Raw genomic sequence first — 21,010 nt, 5'->3', positions numbered from 1 at the left:
TTCCTATTTGTGTGTTTCTGCCTCCCAGGAGTGAGTTAAAATGATCACAGCTCCCTGTGCTGGGCACCCAGAACAGGGAGGCGATTGTTACAGGTCTTCCCCCGCAGACCCTCTCTCCAGAGATCCCCTGGTGGGTCCCTAGAGCCTCCCGGGCTGGAGGGGAAGGACCGATGACCCCGCAGCCCTTGTGGGGGCAAAGATGGCTGCCCTGAGCTCTTTCTACAGCTATAGACAGAGCAGCCTGTGAGGACCACCCCCGTCTACCAAAGCAGGGACTGGGGGGAGAAGTGACTTATCTGGAGCCCCCCACCCAGCTTTTCAGGGCTGCTCTGGGCCCCCCTGCTCCAGATCCACACTCTGCTCCTCCCCGTGGCCGGCCCAGGCTCCTGGAATGAGGCACGGCCACCCTAGAAGGTCCATCCTCTCTCTGTGTGGGTACCCTGAGCTCCACGGAGACCCACGGAAGGGATGAGGGGTGAGGGCATGGACGTCACCAAAGAGCACGAGCGTTGACACTTAGCACGTATTAAAAACCAAAATTCAGCAGCGCACATTTTAAAGATCTTATCAGCTTTATCCAGCGGGTCATGAATTGGGCAGCATTCCATCCAGCTAACAGAAAGGAGCTGCAAGGGGTTGTGCAGATAAAGACTTTAATCGGCAGAAGGGAGCAGACACAAAAGTTATACTCAGGCAAAAAAGCGGGTTGCTTATTGCAAGGTCACTTTCTCCCCCTTATTCTTTTGTCCTTGCCGCGTGGCTTGGGATCTTCGTTCCCTAACCAGGGATTGAACCTGGGCCCTCAGCAGTGAAAGCACAGAGTCCTAACCACTGGACTGCCAAGGAATTCTCTGCAAAGTCACTTTATTTTGGGGGGACAGCAGGAGTAGATGACCTCACTAGTGCTGGTCAGGTGATTCCAGATTGATTGCCTTAAAAGATAGAATTTCCAGGAGAGTTGGAGCTGTATTGGTGGTGGTGGTTTAGGTGCTAAGTCGTGTTTGACTCTTTTGACTCCACGGACTGTGTAACCCAGCAGGCTCCTCTGTCCACAGGATTTCCCAGGCAAGAATACTGGAGTGGGTTGCCATTTCCTTCTCCAGGGGATCTTCCTGACTCAGGGATCGAGCCCTGGCCTCCCGTATTGCAGATGGGTTCTTTACCAACTGAGCCAGTAATTAAGTTGTCTCAGTTGGGTGATGGAGGGCTTAGCATCAGTGACTCCATCTTGGGCCTGCTGTCTTGTTCTTGTTTTTTAACATTTATTTATTTGCCTGCACCAGGTCTTAGTTGCAGCATGTGGGATCTTTAGTTGCAGCATGTAGGATCTGGTTCCCTGACCAGGGATCAAACCTGGGCCCCCTGCATTGGGATCATAGAGTCTTAGCCACTGGACCACCAGGGAAGTTCCTGCTGTCTTGTTTTTAACACAAGCAGTGCAGCATCTGTTTTCTCATCCTTAAATGGGGATTATGATGCCTACTTTAGCCCAGGCTTGGCTGGGCACGGGGCGCCTAGCAGAAGGCAATAGTGTTAGCAAATGTTTTTTGACTTGTCCTAGGCACTACGGAGTGTTTTATGTGCCGTATCTCACTTAACCCTACCCCATAGCAGTTGTGATTCTCTGCCTTTTATTGATGAGGCAATCAAGGCTCAGAGAGGCGATGTGATTTGCCGAGGGCCACACAGTTGGTGAGGGGCAGGGCCGGGGTCTTCCCTATGCCAGAGCATACGCACATAGAGCGGCGTGGTCCTATGCCCACCCCCAGACTGCTCTGACTGGGCATCAGCTGTGATGGCATCTGCCTTGTGGACAGAGAGAGGAAAATCAGGGTCGAGCTATGGCAGCCTTGGGACTCGGCGGGGGTGGGGGCAAGCAGGCTGGCAGGACAGTCTTGCTCTGTCTACGCCAGGAGAGCCTGGAGGTCACCCGAGGCGGAGCTGAGCCAGGTAGGGGTGGGGTGAGGCGAGGCCATGCCTGAGCTACTGCCCAGCTCCACTAGACAGTAATCCCAGTAAAGATGACCCCAGTGGAGTGCTCTTGGGGCCGGGGTGGGAGCTGCTGTTATCCCACTATTGGTAGGAGGAAATGGAGGCTCAGAGAGAGTGAGACAGCCTTTCCTATGTGTTGAGGCAGTCCGAACGCGGGTTGGAAAAGAATTTCCAGACACAGAGCATTTCAGAAGGGAGTGAGTCTATTAAGAACAAAGAGCAGAGAGAAAGTGGGCACTGTGAGTGCCGTGGGCCAACCTCCTGACAGAGCAGAGAAAGCCGACAGTTTTTGTGGGTTAATATCCAATTTTTATAGCCTCAAGACAAAGAAAATTCCTGCTGGAAGGTGGGAGTTATGTGATTGATTGGGGCGTCATAGGGTGTTTACTGGAGTGGGCATCTTTGCCAAATTAGGAGTCAGGAAGCTTCTTAGTGATGATCAGGGGCGCTTTAGGCAGCTTTGGAGGTGACCTTTGTTCTGGGCTCCGCTTCTGTGGCTTTGCTTCAAGACCACCTGCGGCCTGGGGACAGGACTCCACCCTGAGCAGGACTTTACAGGAAGTCCAAGCTTGACCTCTGGACAGTGTGGGGATGGGGAGACATTTGGGGTGGGTGGCAGTCGAGATAAGACCATGCCCCCCAACCACGAGGGGTTCGTCTGCCCTTCCACTTCTTTGCTTTCCCCCACACTCCTGTCCCTGTCCCCTGGGCTGACCCAGGCAGATGCCAGCCCAGCTTTGGTTCCCACAGGCTGAGTACTCTCAGGTGCGTGCCCGGCCTCCTCCGAGCCCCCTTCCAGGCCGAGGTGCAGGGAACTGGGGCTGCTAGTCCCCTGAGTGGGAACAGGAGAGAGACAGAGCACCCCCTGGAGGACAGGTGGGGGTGGGTGTCAGGTTCAAGGTGGCTGACATAGGGGGAGGGGGAGCAAAAGAAAGTTAGTTGCTCAGTCGTGTCTGACTCTTTGTGACCCCATGGACTGTAACCCACCAGGCTCCTCTGTCCATGGAATTTTCCGGGCAAGAATACTGGAGCGGGTTGCCATAGGCAGCAAAGCTCAGGCCCAACTGCCTCTTCTCCTGGCAAACTCAGTTTCCGCCCAGGCAAACTTCAGCTCTGTGTCTGGACCTCCGTGTGAGTCCCTCCAGACCAGAGGCTCCTTGAAAGTGGGATGGACCTGGCCAGTCACATAGTAAGCACCCTAAGAGTATATAAACAGAGACTTCCCTGGTGGCCCAGCAGCTAAGACCCTGCGCTCCCAATGCCGAGGGCCCAGGTTTGATCCCCGGTCAGGAAACTAGATCCCACATGCTGCAACTAGAGATCCCTTGTACTGCAACTAAGACCTGATGCAGACAAATAAATAAAAATTAAAAGAAGAAAAGTATATATATACCCTCACGCTGGGAAAAAAACTGAAGGCAGGAGGAGAAGGGGACAACAGAGTATGAGACGGTTGGATGGCATCACCGACTGGATGGACATGAGTTTGAGCAAGCTCCGGGAGACGTGAAGGCCAGGGAAGCCTGACGTACTGCAGTCCGTGGGGTTGGGTTGCAGAGTCCAACACGACTTAGCAACTAAACAACAATAGCAACTCAGAGTGAGCGTCTTCCTGCGGCCGTGGACTCGTCAGCAGCCCATGTGGAATCAGGGGCCTGAGGGTGCCAACGTGTTCCAGCACAGCCATTGAGAAGTGTGCACTGACCACTCCACCATTGAAGCGAGACTGCAGTCACTTTCTCCGGGTACTCCCGAGTCTGACCATGCCCCCACCCTCCGCCCTCCGCCCTCGGGGGAGGGCACCCAAGGAGGCAGGGCACCGAGACCGGCCCTGCAGGGACACGAGCCTGCCTTGGAACCAGCCCCGTTGTCCCGGCGATGGCTCCTGTCCCAGGCACCTCGGGCACCCACGGGGGCAATTAGCGAGTGTGGGAGGGGGTTTCCATGGTGGCAGTCCCCAGGGGGTGCGGCTAGGGTTTCGGGAGGGGGCAAGGGCCGGCGGGGCCTTTCTCCTTTGTCTGGGCACACTAGGCCTTTGTTCTCAGCCAGCTCTCTCTGAGGACGGGACCAGGACCCAGGGTTGGGGGGGGGGGGTGCAGACTTGGATTAGAGTGCTCCCACCGCTGGGGGGGCTCCTGAAATCAGCAAGGGGAGGGAGCAGAAGAGGAGACAGAGTCCCACATGTGGGCCCAGCGTCCATTGGGGGAGCCCAGGCACAGGAGCCTCACCTGGCCCCAAGAGGCTGGGCGCTTGCTGTGGGTTCCTGTAGCTGGTAAACACCTTCCGGCAGCCAACCGGCAGCCTCCCTGTGCCCTGGGGAGCCGGGCGGGACTAGGAGGGGCGGGGCCGTGAGGGGAGCCAAGGTGGAGGGGAGGGGGTGGCTGGTGGAGGGTTGGGGGGGCAGAGGGCATTGACCTGACCACATGCAGGCTTCTGTTCAGACTTTATTCCAGACCCCTCAGGAGCCTTTTGGGGTCCCCGTGGCCCAGCCCGTGCCCTTTCTCGCGCACACCTCCAGTGCGAGCTTGATGTGTGCAAGGGCCCAAGCACCGGGGCAGCCCTGTGGGTGGAGGGCGGCCTGGGTTCTCCAAACCCCACTCTGCAGCCTTCCATCCTCCTCAGGCCTGAGGCAGTCCACGGGAAAGGAGCGAGGCATCCAACCCCAGCTGTAAAGTGCGGTGCCCACTTCGAGGCTGGCATCCACTGTTCAGGCAGTTGGGATCAGGGGGACCCTGAGTCCACGGTACCCTCAAAAGTGGGACCTACCCTCAGAATCGGGTGTCCAGGAAGGAGGTGGAGCTTCGATGGGACCTGGCGGGGCTCTCGATAGGGGGGCCCCTGGACCGGGTCAGCAGCCCATGGAAAGTCTTGCCTCGGGTCTGGGGCTTGCGCCGGGGTGGCTGGGGCTCCTCTGGGGGCTGTATCACGATGCGGGGCACCTCAGGCCGGGGGGTCCCCTGGGTTCCTGCCAGCTGCTGGGTCTCAAAGATGGCCGGGGCCCCGGGCAGGCGGGCCTGCGGCCTCGGGGGTGGCTCGGATGCTGATGCTGGCAGCTGGGCCAGCTGGGCCTTGATCTCCCGCTGCAGCTCCAGTTCGGACAGGGCCACGCCGTGCACCTGCGGGGAGTGGTTGATACTGAGCCTGGGGGAGGGCAGGAAACGATGAGATCCCCGCAGGGCGGGCAGTACACAGCCCCAGGAAGTGGCTGAGGGCTGAGGGGCTGACAGACAGACAAAGAGACAGACTAAGGGAGCCACAAAAAGCCACTTGAGGCCTGGGGTTTCCACATTCTCTGCTGCTCAGAGAACAAGCAGGGAGCCCCATGCTTACTGTGACTACTCCCTCTGGGCCTCAGTTTCTCCAGCTGTGCAGGGGGCTGCCGGGCCACTGCAGGGGGCAGGCAAGGGGCACCCACCTGGGGCATGAAGACCTCTTCTTGCAGCTGGGCAGGCGGGATGGATCGAAGGGCGCCGAGCGTCTCCAGGAGTCCCGGGCAGGCCAGGCGCTGTTCAGCGGTGCCCAGCGCTAGGCGCACCAGGGTCAGCCCCACGCGGAACAGCACCTTCACACCTGCAGGCCGGTGGGGCTCTCTCAGCCCGGGCCCGAACCTGTCCTTAGCCAGACTCCTTCCACCCTCCTGCAGCTCTGCCGCCTAGACTGAGAGCCGGTCGGCCATGTGGGGGCACCGGCCAGCGGGTCCCAGCAGCCACTGAAGCTTGCGGGCAGCGCGGCCTGCCAGGAGCCAAGGGCTACTGACAGCCTCACACCAGGCCTTCTCATTCTGGGCCTCGGCTCCTCATCCCATCCAGCGAGGGGCTGGGTGGTGACGGGACAGCCTTTCCAGCTCAGATCTGTGAGCTTCTGATTCTAGAAAGATTCAAGCCAGAGCGCCTCACCCCTAAGCACATGTGCACACACACACGCAGGCACGCACATGCACGTGACTTTGGCCTGCTCCTGGAGCCTCAGAGCCCCTCCCTGGCAGCCTCGGGTCTGCTGAGAAAAGCAGTCGGGGGACCAGTGAGGCATGGTGACCACCATGCTGTGTAAACGGACAACAGGACTACTAATGTCGTCACCATCATCAAACGGCAAGGGTGCCTCCACGGGGGCCCCGCCCGCCCCACCCTCGAGGTCTGAGTCTGCAGGGGAGGACAAGCGGACGGGGACTTGGACATCCGGGGCTAGAACGCTAAGCCAGTCTGAAGCCAACTGGGCATAGAGCAGCTGCTCAGTAGATGCACTGATGGTTTCTACCATGCAACCGCCGGACAAACCGTATAGAACGGAATGCAAGTGTGCCGCTGATGGGATACCAGGCAGAGCTCCAAAGACCCAGAGTCCAGCTCAGCTTTGCTCTGACTGCCCCCCGCTCTTGGCCTGGCACCTCTCCCCACGCCCGCACCCCTCAAGTCATCTGTGGCCGGGACTCTGCAGACAGGGTCCTGCCTGCCTCTCCTTCTCCACCAGGCTCCGCGTGGCTGCCTCTTCCAAGGGGCGGCCGCCAGCATATTTGAACAGCCCTCTCCCGCCGCTCCCCTACACTCTGGCACGTCCTTTGTTTTATTTTCTTTGCGGAACTTATGACAATCTATAAATATCTTGTTAATTTGGTACCGCCGCCTCCCATCCCCACCCCCACCAGAATGTAGGTCTCACTCACTCAAGTGGCCCTGGCTCCCAGAGCCGCGCCTGGCCCCCGAGGGCTCACACTGAGGGCCTGGGGGCTCCACCTGCCGTGCCCCCACCGTGCCCAGTCCCCGAGCTGTGCCACTGCTGTGGTGTCGCCAGCTCCTGCCCCATCGACCTCGGGGAAGCCTCCCTGACTCTAGCCCTCCCTGTGGTGGCCTCACTGCTGGCGGCGGGGGCTGCTGTTCCTCCCATTGGTGATGCATGGCCAAGAGCGGGTTACCCTCGGCACACCCCAGCACCCAGGCCCCGGATCAGGGTCGGCAGTGGCGGCGGGGCAGAGCGGAGCTGGCACCTTCACCCTCCGTGCCCACCAGGCACCCCCTCCCGCCCCCGCCCCCCTGGCCGGCCCCCCACTCACCCTCGCTGAGAAAAGCGTCCCAGACACGCAGCACCGTGGGGAAGGGCAGGGAGCGGGCGAAGAGGCACAGGAACCACTCGGGCAGGTAGAGCAGGGGCCCGACGCCCACCTTCTGCAGGTGCTTGTGCACGCGCGGGAGCAGCCGTCGCAGCAGGGCCATGAACACCTCGGCGTCCAGCCGCACAGCCTCCTGCAGCCACGTCCGTCAGCACCACGACCCCAGGCCCCACCCAGTGGCCAGGCTCCCACCCCCAGCCAGCCCTCCCCCGTGCTCTCGGGCGCCATCCCAGCCTCTCACCATGTGGGGCCCGTAGTAGCCAGGGAGGTAAACCTCGCAGATCTGTACCAGGCACCAGAAGGCCTCCTGGGGGCGGACACAGGCCTTAAGTGCCCACTGCAGAGGGGCCCGCAGGGGGAGAGGGGCACGGGGGAGGGCCTGGACACCATCTGGGGTGACTCTGGAGCCAGGAGCCTGGTCTCAGTGCTGGGGGTGGGGTTGTGGGGGGTGGGTCTTACCACAAAGCTCCCCGTTGCCTAGAAAGAGGCCTACCAAGGGGTGTAGGGGTCGGAAGTCACAGGGCTCAGAGGGCTGAATTTGAGGGTCACAGGGTGGGGGCTCACTGGTCAAGGGTAGCGGAGGTCCCAAAGTTCAAGTCTTAGGTTCTTGGGGTCATTGGGGTCAGGGATCATGATCACAGGGTTCAGAATCAAGGGTCATAAGGTCAAGGTGGTAACATCCAGACTTTTAGATCATTGGGCCAAAGGTCAGGGTTCGATGTTCCTGGAATCAAGGTCATTGGGCTTGGCGGTCACTGAGGTTGGCAATCATGAGGCCCTCACTCACTAGGACAGGTTTGTGTGGGACTTGAGGATCCTAGGTCCCGGAGGCCAGAGTTCCAGGGGATGGGGGGGGGTGGTCACAGTCCAGGGCACAGGTTGCCTTGGCCCCTAGGTCACTGGGTCTCGGGTAACTGAAGTCAGAGTTCCTGGGGGTGGGCGTCCGGGTCTGGGGTCCCTGCCACAGGGCTGAGGGCACTCACCTCCGGGGGCAGGTGCATGAGCAGCACAGCGGCCACAGGGCCCTGGGCCTGGCAGTAGCCCTGCTCCGGCCGGTACAGGGTGTAGGCCTTCAGTACCTGCAGGAGCCCCTGCTGCCTGTGCCAGAAGACCCCGTCAGGGGCCAGTCCTCCCGGCATCCCTCCCATACCCTCTGGCGGCCCCTGCCCAGGCCTCGGCCCCTCAGGGACCTTGCTGGGTCCTCTGAGATGCCAGGGTCAGGGACTCGGCCAAAGCGCCTGGGGGTTGGGGGCTGGGGGTCCCTGGGCATCTCCGGCTTCATACCCGTGACCCTGGGGTGACACAAACATCTCATGCAGCGGGAACTGACGGTGCAGGTCCCTGCCAATGGTTTCCATCCACTGCGGGTCTCCCGGGGCCTCAGCCAGGTTCTGCAGGTGGGCAAGAAGGTGGAGGTGAAGGCCCAGAGGGGTGAAGGGCTAGGGGAGAGGGCTGGGACCCCCGCCGGTCCCCTCACCTGGTAAGTGCCAGGGTTGTTCTTCTGACACACGTGAGCCCCGCACAGAAGGGGCCAACACCGGGCCCGCAGGGCCGAGGGGATGCCTTTCCGGCACTGCATCTTTACCTGCAGGTGAGGCCAGGGCACCCCGTTAGGCCAGCCACGCCAGATTCCCCTGCTCCTCTCAGCAGGCCTCAGGCACACTCTATTAGCGGGCAAGAGTCTCCGCGAGGAGCAAGGAGCGAAGGCTGGAGGTGCTGGGACACAGGAGGCTGAATTTTGCCAGGCAAAGGGGGACAAGTCAAGGAGGCCCGCGTGGGACCGCTCTCCCCTCACCTTCTTGTACCGCCGAGACATGGTTTTCTCCCAGTGTGAAGTCATCTCCACCCACTTCATCTCCCGCTGGCGGATGAGGTCTGCAGGAGGGTGACCCGGCCTGGGGATACACGGCACCAGATGTCCAGACACGGGACAGCCACATCCACCACCTTTCCTGCTACCTGGGTGAGCCCAACTCTTGGCCCTTGAGATTGGGAATCTCTGGGGTGGGGAGTGACCTGTCACCCAGGAGTTGCCAGTGGTTGTCATGGGGACAGGAAAGGATGTGGCTCCGATGTGGGCGGCAGCAGGAGACACTGAAGAGGGTGTGTAGGTGTGTGTTGGGGGAGGGGCTGGTTGACTGTCCCCCAGGATGGGGACACAGACAACTCATCGGGGAAGTTGAGTAGACAGAGCCCAAGAGCTAGAAACCAGGAGTCTTCTCTGAGCCTGATTCTGTCTCTGATGGCGGTGTGACCTCCCTATCTTATCTCCGAACTTGTCTTCCTATCAGCACCTGGGGAAGGGGGAGGACTGGTAGAGAAAGAAGTGTGGGCTCTATGACTTCGGGATTCCTGGGCCGGATTGAAAGGAGAAGCGGGTTCAGCCCCTCTGGGAACCCTCAGAGACTGGGAGGAAGAGACACACAGGGACCCACCCCCCACAGCCCTGCTAACCTTGAGATTCCATCTAGAACCCGAAAACAGGTGATACTAGCTGAGTCCCCAGACCCTTCGAGGACCCTTGAGGTTGGGCCTCACTCTAGAATTCAGCTCTCAGCCTCCACCATCAGGCCCAGCACCCCGTAATCCCCTCATCCCTTCCCCACTTACCCTGGCTCTGCTGCGCTGCCCCCAATGAAGCCGTAGCGGTCAGCCTGGCGATATGGGCCAGGCCCGCTCAGCTCTGAGTCGGACCCCAAAGAGCTGGAGTCATCCTGCAGCTCACTGGGCTGCGCCAGGTCCTCGCCCAGGGCCTGGGCCATGGCGCCACCAACCCCTGGTGCTGCAGGCTGCAAGATGTGGGGACAGCCAGTGTGAGCGGGGGCTCCTGGCCAGCCTGGGGCCGGGGCGCCTCTTCAGCCAGGCCTCAGCCCCAGGACCTGCTCGCTTGGTCTAGGAGGAGAGGCTGCAGGGTATCGCACCACACCCGTTCGGTCCCCTCTCCTCTTGCGGGGTTGGGGTGCGGCACAGGCCCAGATGGTGCAGAAAGACCAGGCCCCCTACTGGAGACCCAGGCCCAGCCCCTGTCCTCAGCAGCCCAGCTTACCTCCCTGCTGCACCTCACCTCCTCCTCTCACTTCCTCCTCAGCCACAGCTTCAGCAACCCGCTGGGGGCCCCTCCCAAGTGCGTGGGGGGGGTACCCCTTCCTCTCCAGGGCTCTTCCGGCCTGCCCCGGTGGCCCTGGGCCATGGGCTCCTCCCACCACCCCGGTGGGTTGGGTGGGTGCAGGCCTGGGTTCTTGTGCTGGGTGTGATGCAGCCAGGGCCTGCCAGAGATAGAGAGGCCACGCCGCCTCCAGATGTGAGGTCACCGGCAAATAAAATACTCAATTCAGGGTTCCAGTGAGCATTACACTTTATTTAACGTTTCCTCTTTTGTTAATGCTTTCGACAAGTCAAACAGTAAGGCATTACTGCGCTACTCAAAACACAAGGATGAGACATGAAAAAATAATAATAATGATGTAGCATGCACCATTAGGCAATGGGGACCAAAATGAGCTCGGAGTTCAGTGACAGGTGTCTGGGTCTGGTCAGCGGTCTGCAGGCCACAGGGACCCTAGAGGTACGAGTTCCTCCGTCAATCTGAAGACAACCCTTGCTATCTTTGAGCCTGTTTCCTTTCCTGCACTTCGTGGACTTAATCTGCACTCTCTGGAGAGACCCAATGAGATACCAATGAGGTCACAATACCTTCCAGCCCGGGGCAGAAGTGGGAGGAACTACTGGGCCCTTGAAAGAGAAAAACAACTTCACACTACTTCCGGCCGCACATCCTCAGTGCAAGGGTGGGTAACTCCTCAAGGGCGGAACTAGAGTCGACCTCGCCCCGTGAAGCCCCGCCCCTTGTAGGCTGCGCCCCGCCCACAGGTCAACCGAGCCCCGCCCCCTAGCCGAGGCCCCGCCTCCCGGGTCGCCTCAGGCCCGGGGCCTGGCGTCCAGTGGAGGCGCTAGAGCGCAGGGGCGGCGGGCGACCGGGCGGACCGGGGCGGGGCCGGGCGCGGCGGGGCGGGGCGGGCGGCCGAGGAGGCGGGGCGGGCCCGGGCGGGCGGAAGGAGCACCAGGCCGGAAGGAGGCCGCGGGAGGGCGGGAGGCAGGACTGGGCCCGGAGGTGCTGGGCTAGAGCGGCGGCGCCGCCATGTCCGACAGCGAGAAGCTCAACCTCGACTCTATCATCGGACGCCTGCTGGAAGGTTGGCAGGGGCGGCGAGGGAGGTGGGCGCCCGCCGCGCCCTGGTCCCTTGCCCGGCCCGGAAGTGGCGCGCCCCTCCCAGGGCCAGCTTCGACTGGGCGGGGACGGGCCGCGAGGTCCCGTGGCCACATTCGTCGCCTCCCCCCACCCCAATCGCGGCGCGCTGGGAGGTCTGGGGTTGCTCCCCTTTCCAGAGCAGGATCGGCGTTGGGGGTGGCGCGTAAGGATTGGCCTGGGCTCTTGGCTGAGGGAGAAACCCGAGAAGCCTAGTCCCCCAGGAAGGGGTCCTGTGCTTGGAGGTTTTGGGTGGCCTCTGCGCACAGCAGTCCCCTCGCGAGCGCCTTGAGGGCATTTGGGGGTCCCAGGAGGCTCAGCAGCAACAGCTGCCCCTGGGCAAGGCGGGGCCGGGAGGCCCAGGCGCCCCCACCCAGAAGTGCCTGTGGGGTCACCGATATCATTCACCCTCTTCTCGCCTGAGGAACCTGCGTCCTGACGCCTCTTTCCGCCCCCAGTGCAGGGCTCCAGGCCTGGAAAGAATGTACAGCTGACAGAGAACGAGATCCGTGGTCTGTGCCTCAAATCCCGGGAGATTTTCCTGAGCCAGCCCATTCTTCTGGAGCTGGAGGCACCCCTCAAGATCTGCGGTGAGCCTCCAGCCCAGGTCCCCGTGGCCTCCTGAAAGCGGCCTTGCCTGCCCCCCCTCCCAAGTCCCTCCTCCCTTGGGCCCAACTCTGACCCTGGGTTCACGTTTAGGCTGCCCCTAGTGCTGACCTGGTTCCCTGGGTCACAGGTGACATTCATGGCCAGTACTATGACCTTCTGCGGCTGTTCGAGTATGGCGGCTTCCCTCCAGAGAGTAACTACCTGTTCCTGGGGGACTACGTGGACAGGGGCAAGCAGTCTTTGGAGACCATCTGCCTGCTGCTGGCCTATAAGATCAAGTACCCAGAGAACTTTTTCCTGCTCCGTGGGAACCACGAGTGTGCCAGCATCAACCGCATCTACGGCTTCTATGACGAGTGTGAGTGGGCAGAGCGTCCGGGGCTGCCCTGGGCCTGAAGGGCGCTCCTTGCCATTCAGTGCGACCCTCGTGCTGACCTGGTGCTGGGGTGTCAGCGTCTGACAAACACCTGCTAAGCTGAGCGCCGTGAAGGTAGACCAGCCCATGCCGCCCTCCCCTGCCCTCCTAGAGCGGGTCCTGGCACTCAGGAGGGACCTGGCCGGTGGCTGCTGACTGAAGGGCTGCCAGGATTCTGAGGCAGGGCCTCATCTGCTGACACTCCCCCCCCAGTGCATCCGGTACTTAAGCACTTAGGATGCCTGTCAGGACTGGACTCCTCTGTTAGCCAGAAGCCGAGATGAACCAGACCCCATCTCAACCTGGCCCTGCTCTTGTGCTGGGGGTGGGTGCCAACCTTGAGGTCGTGCCAGAAGTGGAATTCTGGGGTTCCTGGGGACTCAGCTGCTTTAGAATTGTCTGGGAGGCAGTGGGTGTTCTGGGAGTAGGGGGGCGGGTGTTCGGTTTCCTTTTTTGCCTTCTGTTCTCTCCTCCTAGCTGTGTCTGAGCAACACACAATGTGCCCTGGAAGGCCTGGAGACCAGGGCTGAGGGTGGGGCAGAGAGGCCCTCTGGTGAGCTGTCTCCTTCCCCCTGGGTAGGCAAGAGACGCTACAACATCAAACTGTGGAAGACCTTCACTGATTGCTTCAACTGCCTGCCCATTGCTGCCATTGTGGACGAGAAGATCTTCTGTTGCCACGGAGGTGAGCATGGCTCTGGGGGTGTGAATGCTTGGGAAGGATGAGCCTCCTGGGGCGAGCAACCCTGGGGACAGAGGCGTCATCAGCTGAAGATGTGTTCCCAGAAGCCAGGAACAACTCTCCCTGGAGTCCTGGTATGGGTAGTACTTCTTCCATGAAGTCCCCTCGCGCTGCAGCATTAGGCTGCACCGTTGTGTCATGGCCTCACCTTCTTGCGTGGAGTTTGCTTGTCCCCTTTCTCCAGGGCTTCCCTGGTGGCTCAGATGGTAAAGAATCTGCCTGCAATGCGGGAGACCCAGGTTTGATCCCTGGGTTGGGAAGATCCCCTGAAGAAGGGAATGGCTACCCGCTCCAGCTTTCTTGCCTGGACAGTCCGTGGGGTTGCAAAGAGTCGGACACGACTGAGCGGCTAACCCTTTCTCCAGGGAGCTGTGTGCTCCTTGAAAGGACAGGGACTTGGAAGAGGCAGAAGGTGATGAGTTCTGCCTGTGTAGGCTCCCAGGAATCCTGGAGAGGGCAGAGAGGTGGGGGGCAGAGGCTGACTGGCAGAGGCTGCCTGGAGGAGGTGACCTGCCCCCCGTGCCCTGCAGGCCTGTCCCCAGACCTACAGTCCATGGAGCAGATCCGGCGTATCATGCGGCCCACCGACGTGCCCGACCAGGGCCTGCTCTGTGACCTGCTGTGGTCTGACCCTGACAAGGATGTGCAGGGTTGGGGCGAGAACGACCGCGGCGTCTCCTTTACCTTTGGAGCCGAGGTGGTGGCCAAGTTCCTGCACAAGCATGACCTGGACCTCATCTGCCGGGCACACCAGGTGGGCTGGCAGCCCCCGTCTGGGTGAGAGCGGGACTGGCAGCCGGCTCCTGCTGAACTAACCGCCTCCACCCTCGTCCAGGTAGTAGAAGACGGCTATGAGTTCTTTGCCAAGCGGCAGCTGGTGACACTCTTCTCAGCCCCCAACTACTGCGGCGAGTTTGACAACGCAGGTGCCATGATGAGTGTGGACGAGACGCTCATGTGCTCCTTCCAGGTGGGGGTCGGGCTGGGGGTCGGGCTGGGGGTGGGTGGGCCCTGGGGCTTATGGCTCGGCCCCCTGAACCTCACCAGTTTGTCTCTTCTAGATCCTCAAGCCCGCCGACAAGAACAAGGGGAAATATGGGCAGTTCAGTGGCCTGAACCCTGGAGGCCGGCCCATCACCCCACCCCGCAACTCCGCCAAAGCCAAGAAATAGCCTCCGTGTGCCCGCCCTCTGCCCCAGATGGTGGATTGTACAGAAATCACGTGGCTGCAGGGGGCTCATGCTGGCCCCCCAGGCCCACCCATCATGGGGAACACGGAGGCTTGGTGTATTTCTCTTTTTTTATGAATCAATAGCAGCATCCAGTCCCCCAGGGCTCTTCCCGCTTGTACCTACAGCGGCTGCAGGCAGGATCCTGGGGCTAAGGCTGCAGCTCAGGGCAAAGCAGGGCCAGACTGGGGATCTCCAGCCTTGCTTGGGCTCAGGGCTGGCAGCCAGATCCTGGGGCAACCCATCTGGTCTCTTGAATAAAGGTCAAAGCTGGATTCTTGCCATAGCCTCTGTCTCCCTTGTCCCAAACACTGGGCCTGGCAACCCTTCCGCCCAGAGCCACTTGGGAGGCTTGCTGGGCTTGGGGCCCCAGCCAGGAAAACCCCAGCCACATGCTCAGGTCCACAGGGTCCCTTGGAATTTCCAAGCCACGGCCAAAGAGTTCAGGGAAAGCAAGCAAAACAGTGTGTGCCAGTCACAGGAGATCCCACTGGTGCACTCAGGATTTAAGGGAGGGGCAGGTCATGATTGGCAGAAAGTGGATCAGCAGGGGCAAAAGCCCCACAATGATTTTTTTCTTTCTTAGGGAGGTGGGCTTAGAGAAGGCAGTCCCCCAGTTCTGGCCACAGGGTTCGATTAAGAGGTGAGGGAATTCCCTGCAGAGGGCAGCTCAGCACCGAGACTGGGAAGAGACATGATAGATTGAGGGTTGAATGAATGATTGCAGGTTGAAGGGAAACAACAAGACCCAGGCCAGGCAAGGCCCTGGGGGAGGTGGCAGGACCAGTCAGCTCAGCTCCAGCAGGGCGCACCTCTACCACCCACCAAGGAGGAGAGCAGACCTGCCCTGGCTGGCCTTGGGAGAGGGGTGGGGCGGGGCTTCATCTGGCCCAGTCCTCAAACACGGACTTCTCCAGCTCAGCCTTCGCCCTCACTGTCTTCAGCCAGCACAGGGCTGGGGCCCTGAGGAGAGTGTGCAGGGGCCAGGATGGAGCCAAAGAACAGCGAGCGGAACTGGCGAGAGAACAGAGGAAGCCGAATGAGCTCCGGAGGTTGCTCCCTCCCTCCGCCTCCCATCCCAGCCTCTGACTCTGCAACCCCATGGACTGTAGCCCACCAGGCTTCTCTGTCCATGGGGATTCTCCAGGCCAGAATACTGGAGTGAGTTGCCATGCCCTCCAGGGGATCTTCCCCACCCAGGGACTGCACCCAGGTCTCCCGCATGGTTGGTGGATTCTTTCCGTCGGAGCCACCAGGGAAGCCCCTCTGCCTCTCGCCCCTACCTTCTTAGGCGGGGGAGTCCCAGGCACTGTGCTGGGCTCCATGTCATCTTCTTCCTCTGAGTGGGGGCTGGAGCTACAGGGGCGCTGGAGGCCAGGTGAAAGGGAGATGGAGGGCAGTGCCCGGGAGCCCTCGCTGCCCACGGTGGTTTCCATGGCGATCATGTAAGAGTCCATGTCGTCGACAGCAAAGTCATCCAGGTCTAGGTGGGGTGTGCTACAGGCAGAGACAGTATCAGCCAGGGGACAGTTAGGGCCCCGCCTGGAGGGCTCAGCCAGGGCCTGCAGGAGCCTAGTGACCACTGGTGACCTCTTAGTTTTATTACTTCCTGATTTGGTGGGAGGGGAAAGGATGGGGGGTGGTGTTTTAAGTGGCTGCTTCCCGGAGGGGGTCGACCTAGAATCCTTTCATCAGAGTTCAGGTAGAGGCCTGAGGGAGGCATCCTGGGGGCCGCTTCAGCTCGGCTGGGGGAGGGGAGCGGCAAGTCCAATGAGCTGGGCCACCTGGGGCCCAAGCCCCCACCTTCCCAGGGGACAGGAACTGGAGAGCACTGGGGCCCAGGGACATGCTGGGCGGAGGGCCAGGCCAAACTTCCTCCGCTTAGACTACGCTGGGCCCCTCCTCCCCAACCCACCTGCCCTTTCAGCCACCTGCTTCCCCCATCCCAGGCAGCCCCCTGCCTCCCGGCAGCCCTTTTCCCTCCTTGGCTTGGGAGGAGGTCTCAGCCAGAGAAGGAAGCCAGCCCGACCTTGGGGACACTTCCCTGGGTGGGGGGATCTCTGAGTACAGCTGACCAGTGGGGCTGAGCCTGCAGGGCTGGAAGCAGGAGCACTGTAAGGGCTGGGGCTCGACAGGAAGTGGGGATGGGGGGTGCACAGGGTGGGGGGTGCAGACGCTAGAAGTGGCAGGCTCCAGCCTGGGTGCACAGGGTGGGCGGAGCTCTCACCTGTGAGCCTGAAGCCGGGGCTCTGGCTGCTGGAGCTCCTCTTGGGCACGCGGGGTCTGGGGGTACGAGTCCGGCTCCGAGAGTGTGGCCAGGACAAAGTGGCCGTCCAGCAGAGAGTCCTCGATGGCAAAGATGGCTGGCCTGGGCAGGTGACAGGTCCAGGCATGGTCAAGGCCCTTCGGCTTCTGGCACCCCAGAGCGCTCCCCTCCCTATCCCAAGGCTGGGCCTTACCTGCCCGGGGCATCGAAGTGAATGCTGAGGGACAAGTTGGCGGACTCTGCGAAGCTCAGGAGCCCCTGGGAACGGAGAAGCAGAGCATGGAGGCAGGGCAGGGAGGAGGGGTGGACGGGGCAGTGAGCGCACAGCAGGAACCTCACCCGGAATTCCTTGAGGCAGAAAGTGATGGCTACCCCTTCCTGGGCCTGCAACTGCTGGAAATCCTCCTCTCCGATGCTCATCTCCGTCACCATGGCTTTGACAGCGCTGTCTGGGGGCAGGCAGCGACAGGAGGAAGCCGGGCTCTGCCCCACCAGCCTGTCTCTGCTCTCTGCCCGCCCCCACCCAGTCTCTGCTCTCTGCCCCAGGCCCCATCGGTCCCCTCACCTGCCTCCTCCTCTTGGTAGCTACGCAGGATGACCCTGCGCCCACGGCCGATGCCCAGCGTCACTTCAGCCAGTGCGGGGGGGAAAGGGAGAACAGCCTCCACCAGGACCCTGTGAGGGGGGCACAACATCACACCTGAGGCTCGGCCCCACCCAGCAGCTTTGCTCTCAGAGGACCTGAGGCGGGACAGAGAGGCACAGCAACGTCCGAAGAGAACCAGGCCAGGCCTAGTACGGCCCTGGGGTGGAGCATGGGAGCAGCAGGACACGGTCCCTGCCTCATCCAAGGCTCCCAGGATGTTGTGGGAGAGCAGTCCTCTTGCAAGAGATGGAGGCAGACAAGAACAGGGTCACAGAAGGCAGCAAGAAGTTCAGGCGGTTTGGGCTGAACTGAACCAGGCAGGCGGCACCTGCCCATCCAGGGTTGGGAGACCAGACCCACACTGTCCACATAAACACTGCCTTATAAACAGTCTGCAGGTCCCTGTCTAGTAGAGACAAGCTGGTAAAGAGTTACAGGTGAAATAACACCTGGAATTTGCCTCAAGACAACTGGGACAGAAGTTGGTTATCTGCTTAATATGAATTTGAAATTGTCCATAAGACAAAGAGAAACCATCACTTGTTTTAAAAGAAAGAAAAATCCTCCAAACCCGGACCATGGATTGATTACCTCTTTCTCTACCCAAAGGAATCCTGGGCAGTGCTATTTCTTTTTTTTTTTTTTTTTTTGGGCAGTGCTATTTCAACACAACTCAGAAAAACCAAGTCAGGGCTCAAAGGGACCTTCAAGTTACCACATCCTGGGGCTACCAAAAGCAAAGAAACGTGAGACCCTGGGTTACTCGAGTGCAAGGGGCACCCTGCACATGGGCAGGTGGGAGGGGACCCACTCCTATCTGGTCTTCTCCAGGGACCTTGGCGTCTGCTGGGCTCCCCATCTCCCAGGCCCTGCATGGTCCCTGTGGCTGCCCACAACAGCTCCTCTCCTATAGCTGCTTATTCAGGCAGCCCTCCAGGACCGTGACCTCCCTGTCCAGCCGCGGCCTGAGGACCCCTCAGGGCTAGGACCCAGCCAGGTAGGAAGAGAGGCTGCCCTTGAATGGGGATCGTCCCAGAAGGATAACCAGATCAGAGAAGGGTTACAAGTCCTGGAGCCACAAAAATTAAGGGACCTTCAAAGGTGTTCAGGCCAGAGGAGATGTGAGGGCAAGCCGGAGACCTGTTCTTTGAAAGAGGAGTCAGAGTGGGTCTGAGCGGTCAGAAAGCCAAGTCAGACTTTGAGGTGGAGAATACAGACTCAGGAGACAGAGAGAAACATGGAACAAGGGAACATCTGGCCCCTCCTAACTCCAGTCTCTGCCCTTAAAGAGCCAGTCAAGGCCCTGAAAGCAAACCCGGTCAGATGAACGCTTGAAGGGTCACAGATGCCCTGCAGGAAAAACAGAGGAGGTGCCTCCTTAAACTGACTCCTGAGGCCAAAAGAAGGAAGAGAAAAGCCTAGGGCTCAGCGTGCACCCAGGGGCGTGCTCACCTGGCTGGGGCACGGAGCACATGGGGACACAAGGCTGGGTCGAAGACGGCCTGCAGGGACTCGCAGTCCTGGAAGGACAAGTTGTGAGTCTTCCTCACCCCTGGATGGGCAGACAGGGTCTCAGTGGGCTCACCAACCTCTAACCCCGCACTGCAAGGACCCCTGGGTCAGCCAGCTGCTCACTCACCATATTTGCAGTGCAGCTGAACTACCAGGCGGCTGCTCCTGTCATTCAGGGAAATGCAGCATTTCTCTACAGTCTTTTCCAGCATTGCCAGCGAGCGGAAGACAGACAGGAAGGACTAGGCGAGGGAAACACATCCGCTCAGCACTGCGCCTCCACCAACTGGCTCTCACGTCCAGTCCCCTTGGGCTCTGGCCCATCATGGGCTCAGCACTGTCACACCAGGAAAGGACCCCTCACACATGCAGATATCTGCACCCTTTCAGATCTTCGTTCGTGCTCTTACCCTGGTCTGGAATGCCTTCAGAAGACGTGCTTATCTTTCAAGGACCAACCTCAAAGTCATTTACTCCCTGCAGGTCCCTGGCAGATTCAGCTACCCTCTCCATGTGGCCCATTATCCCCATGGATGTCTCTACTTGGTCCTGGCCCTGCGTTCTGCACCGGATTGCTCCGGTATACATCTCCCCCTGCAGGCACCTGCTGTGTGCCCCGGAGCAAACTGCACTACGGGGAGGGGTTCCTGGGGGAGTGCCTGCCACTGCTGAGGGACCCGCCTCACCTTCATCAGGATCTTACAGCGCAGCTGGTCCTGACCAGGGGTGGCCGCCTGGTACTGCTGGAAGAAGAGGGGGGCAAAGAGGAAGCAGGCGTAGGCCGAGCGGGAGGAGTTCACGGTCCGGAGGGAGAGCTGGGGCCAGGAAAAGTGGGGAGAAAGACGTGGTCACCAGCAGTGCTGGGCCCAGCCCTCAGGCCAGCTTTCGCCCAGGCACTTGCCCCAACGGCTTCCGTTCTACCATCACCTGCGGAAGCCCACCCTCTCCTTCCAGTCATCCGTGGTGTCCTCCATGCAGCCTTCCCCAATCCCGAGTGGGCCTCAGCGCTGCCCCTTCCACAGCAAGGGCACGACCCAGCCTTCAGCCCCCCTGCCTTTTACCTAATCACCCCCACCAGGCACTTTAGGGAGGGCAAGGGTTCTCGATTCGGACACCAGCCTGGGAAGATGACAGGGCCCAAAGGGACGTCCCAGCAACAGGGGAGGCCCCTGCTAAACTCAGCAAACGTGCCCATGGGCACCCTGCCTGATGGGGCGAGCCTCGAGCCCCGATCAGGGCTCCCTGTTGGGACTTTCACGCCACTCCCCCATACCCGGTCTCCTCACCCCGTCTTCCAGGGGCTCCAGGTAGAGTTCGTCCCCGATGCGGGACAGGGAGTGGACGGCCTTGCCGAGCACTGCGGGGAGGAGGGGAGAGACAGAGGTTTGCGGGCGCCTCGGGCCGTCCCACGTGGTTCCAGCCCCCGGCCGGCCCCGACTCACCCTTCACGTTGCTGCCCGTGACCAGACACTTCATGCTGCCCCCAGTGACCGGGATGGGGCAGGCGGCGGGCTCCGGGCCGAACCCCAGCTCAACGACCCCTCCGGATCGCTCCCGCGTCTCCAGGCGGCCTGGGGTTGCCTTCCCGCGCACCGCCCCCGGCAGCCCCGCCCCCGCCTCCTGATTGGGCCGCAGGCCGGCAGCTCTGTCACGTGAGAAAGACGCTCGCCGGCTGCGCGTCACGTGACGGAGTCTGCGCCCGGGGCGGGTCCTGTCACGTGACCCGGGAGTGCCGGCTTCCTCAGGGCGTCCGGGCACACCCTCTGCCCTCGAGCGCCCCGGGCAGCCGGACGGCTCAGCTGGGACCACAGCGGCCGCGCGCCCGAACGCGAGGTGCCCAGAGGGTGTCCGGGAGCGAACTGTGGGCCCGGAATCCAGAGATGGGCAGGCGGGCCCGGCCGGGGTCACAAAATTAGTACGGATTTCCTGGACGTCTGTCGGGCGCCGGGGGGTGCGTACGGGGTCGATGCAAGACCGTCTCACCCCGTCCCAGCGGGCCGGGGACGCGGACAGAAGCAGCAACTACCAGCTCTGAAAAGATAGTAACGCACCTTGCTACAGCATCCCGGGGCGGGAGGTGGCTGCTCGCCGTGGCTTCGGCGATCCTCCTTTGATCCCGAAGAACAGAAGCTTCTTCGGACGGAAAGGGGTAGAAGGATGTGGACGGCAGGAGAAGGCGAGAGGAAAGACTCTGAGCAGCGCGTGGGGTTTTCCCTCCGTTGGGAGGGAAGTGCGTCTGTGAGAGG

At 61.1% G+C, this 21,010-nt stretch overlaps 3 protein-coding genes and 1 non-coding gene across 5 annotated transcripts; 1 reads left to right on the top strand and 3 right to left on the bottom strand.

The window, feature by feature from the left end:
* Window positions 1-773: 773 nt before the first annotated feature.
* On the bottom strand, window positions 774-846 carry TRNAE-UUC (transfer RNA glutamic acid (anticodon UUC)). The gene has a single exon. It is a non-coding gene; the product is annotated as a tRNA-Glu (tRNA).
* Window positions 847-4,430: 3,584 nt separating this feature from the next.
* Window positions 4,431-10,177, bottom strand: TBC1D10C (TBC1 domain family member 10C). Its single transcript, XM_065936581.1, has 9 exons — window positions 9,710-10,177; window positions 8,895-8,994; window positions 8,577-8,684; window positions 8,384-8,490; window positions 8,083-8,197; window positions 7,341-7,406; window positions 7,043-7,232; window positions 5,408-5,562; window positions 4,431-5,108 (listed from the first exon to the last, which is right to left on the bottom strand). The coding sequence occupies exons 1-9, from the start codon at window positions 9,859-9,861 to the stop codon at window positions 4,761-4,763; spliced, it is 1,341 nt and encodes a 446-aa protein (XP_065792653.1). The 5' UTR covers window positions 9,862-10,177; the 3' UTR covers window positions 4,431-4,760.
* Window positions 10,178-11,151: 974 nt separating this feature from the next.
* On the top strand, window positions 11,152-14,615 carry PPP1CA (protein phosphatase 1 catalytic subunit alpha). Its single transcript, XM_065937889.1, has 7 exons — window positions 11,152-11,292; window positions 11,804-11,935; window positions 12,082-12,312; window positions 12,950-13,054; window positions 13,642-13,865; window positions 13,947-14,081; window positions 14,173-14,615. The coding sequence occupies exons 1-7, from the start codon at window positions 11,238-11,240 to the stop codon at window positions 14,281-14,283; spliced, it is 993 nt and encodes a 330-aa protein (XP_065793961.1). The 5' UTR covers window positions 11,152-11,237; the 3' UTR covers window positions 14,284-14,615.
* A 427-nt stretch (window positions 14,616-15,042) lies between these two features.
* On the bottom strand, window positions 15,043-20,357 carry RAD9A (RAD9 checkpoint clamp component A). Of its 2 annotated transcripts, XM_065937888.1 has the most exons (11): window positions 20,207-20,357; window positions 20,051-20,121; window positions 19,451-19,579; window positions 18,892-19,006; window positions 18,705-18,804; window positions 17,172-17,281; window positions 16,946-17,055; window positions 16,800-16,864; window positions 16,568-16,708; window positions 15,624-15,837; window positions 15,043-15,354 (listed from the first exon to the last, which is right to left on the bottom strand). In XM_065937888.1, exons 1-11 carry the CDS (start codon window positions 20,238-20,240, stop codon window positions 15,259-15,261), a joined length of 1,185 nt encoding a protein of 394 aa, XP_065793960.1. In that variant the 5' UTR covers window positions 20,241-20,357; the 3' UTR covers window positions 15,043-15,258. The 2 variants fall into 2 exon arrangements, with proteins under 2 accessions (XP_065793960.1, XP_065793959.1); XM_065937887.1 differs by having other exon boundaries at window positions 16,800-17,055.
* Between the last annotated feature and the right edge of the window lie 653 nt (window positions 20,358-21,010).

Source organism: Muntiacus reevesi, chromosome 5 (assembly GCF_963930625.1).
Source record: "Muntiacus reevesi chromosome 5, mMunRee1.1, whole genome shotgun sequence".
In the NCBI taxonomy this organism is placed as follows: Eukaryota; Metazoa; Chordata; class Mammalia; order Artiodactyla; family Cervidae; genus Muntiacus; species Muntiacus reevesi.
The sequence above is the reverse complement of the archived record's forward strand: the minus strand, read 5'-3'. Positions and strand labels throughout refer to the sequence as shown.

What these genes read in the sequence shown, in the direction of transcription:
- TBC1D10C (XM_065936581.1), bottom strand. Translation starts at nt 9,861, where the DNA reads ATGGCCCAGGCCCTGGGCGAGGACCTGGCGCAGCCCAGTGAGCTGCAG. An exon ending in TGTCTCGGCGGTACAAGAAG is followed by an intron (nt 8,685 to 8,894) that starts GTGAGGGGAGAG and finishes CCTCACCTGCAG; the next exon opens with GTAAAGATGCAGTGCCGGAA. An exon ending in GCTACTACGGGCCCCACATG is followed by an intron (nt 7,233 to 7,340) that starts GTGAGAGGCTGG and finishes ACGTGGCTGCAG; the next exon opens with GAGGCTGTGCGGCTGGACGC.
- PPP1CA (XM_065937889.1), top strand. Translation starts at nt 11,238, where the DNA reads ATGTCCGACAGCGAGAAGCTCAACCTCGACTCTATCATCGGACGCCTG. An exon ending in CATCGGACGCCTGCTGGAAG is followed by an intron (nt 11,293 to 11,803) that starts GTTGGCAGGGGC and finishes TTCCGCCCCCAG; the next exon opens with TGCAGGGCTCCAGGCCTGGA. An exon ending in CGCTCATGTGCTCCTTCCAG is followed by an intron (nt 14,082 to 14,172) that starts GTGGGGGTCGGG and finishes TGTCTCTTCTAG; the next exon opens with ATCCTCAAGCCCGCCGACAA.
- RAD9A (XM_065937887.1), bottom strand. Translation starts at nt 20,240, where the DNA reads ATGAAGTGTCTGGTCACGGGCAGCAACGTGAAGG. An exon ending in CACGGGCAGCAACGTGAAGG is followed by an intron (nt 20,122 to 20,206) that starts GTGAGTCGGGGC and finishes TCCTCCCCGCAG; the next exon opens with TGCTCGGCAAGGCCGTCCAC. An exon ending in GGACTCCCCCGCCTAAGAAG is followed by an intron (nt 15,355 to 15,623) that starts GTAGGGGCGAGA and finishes TTCTCTCGCCAG; the next exon opens with TTCCGCTCGCTGTTCTTTGG.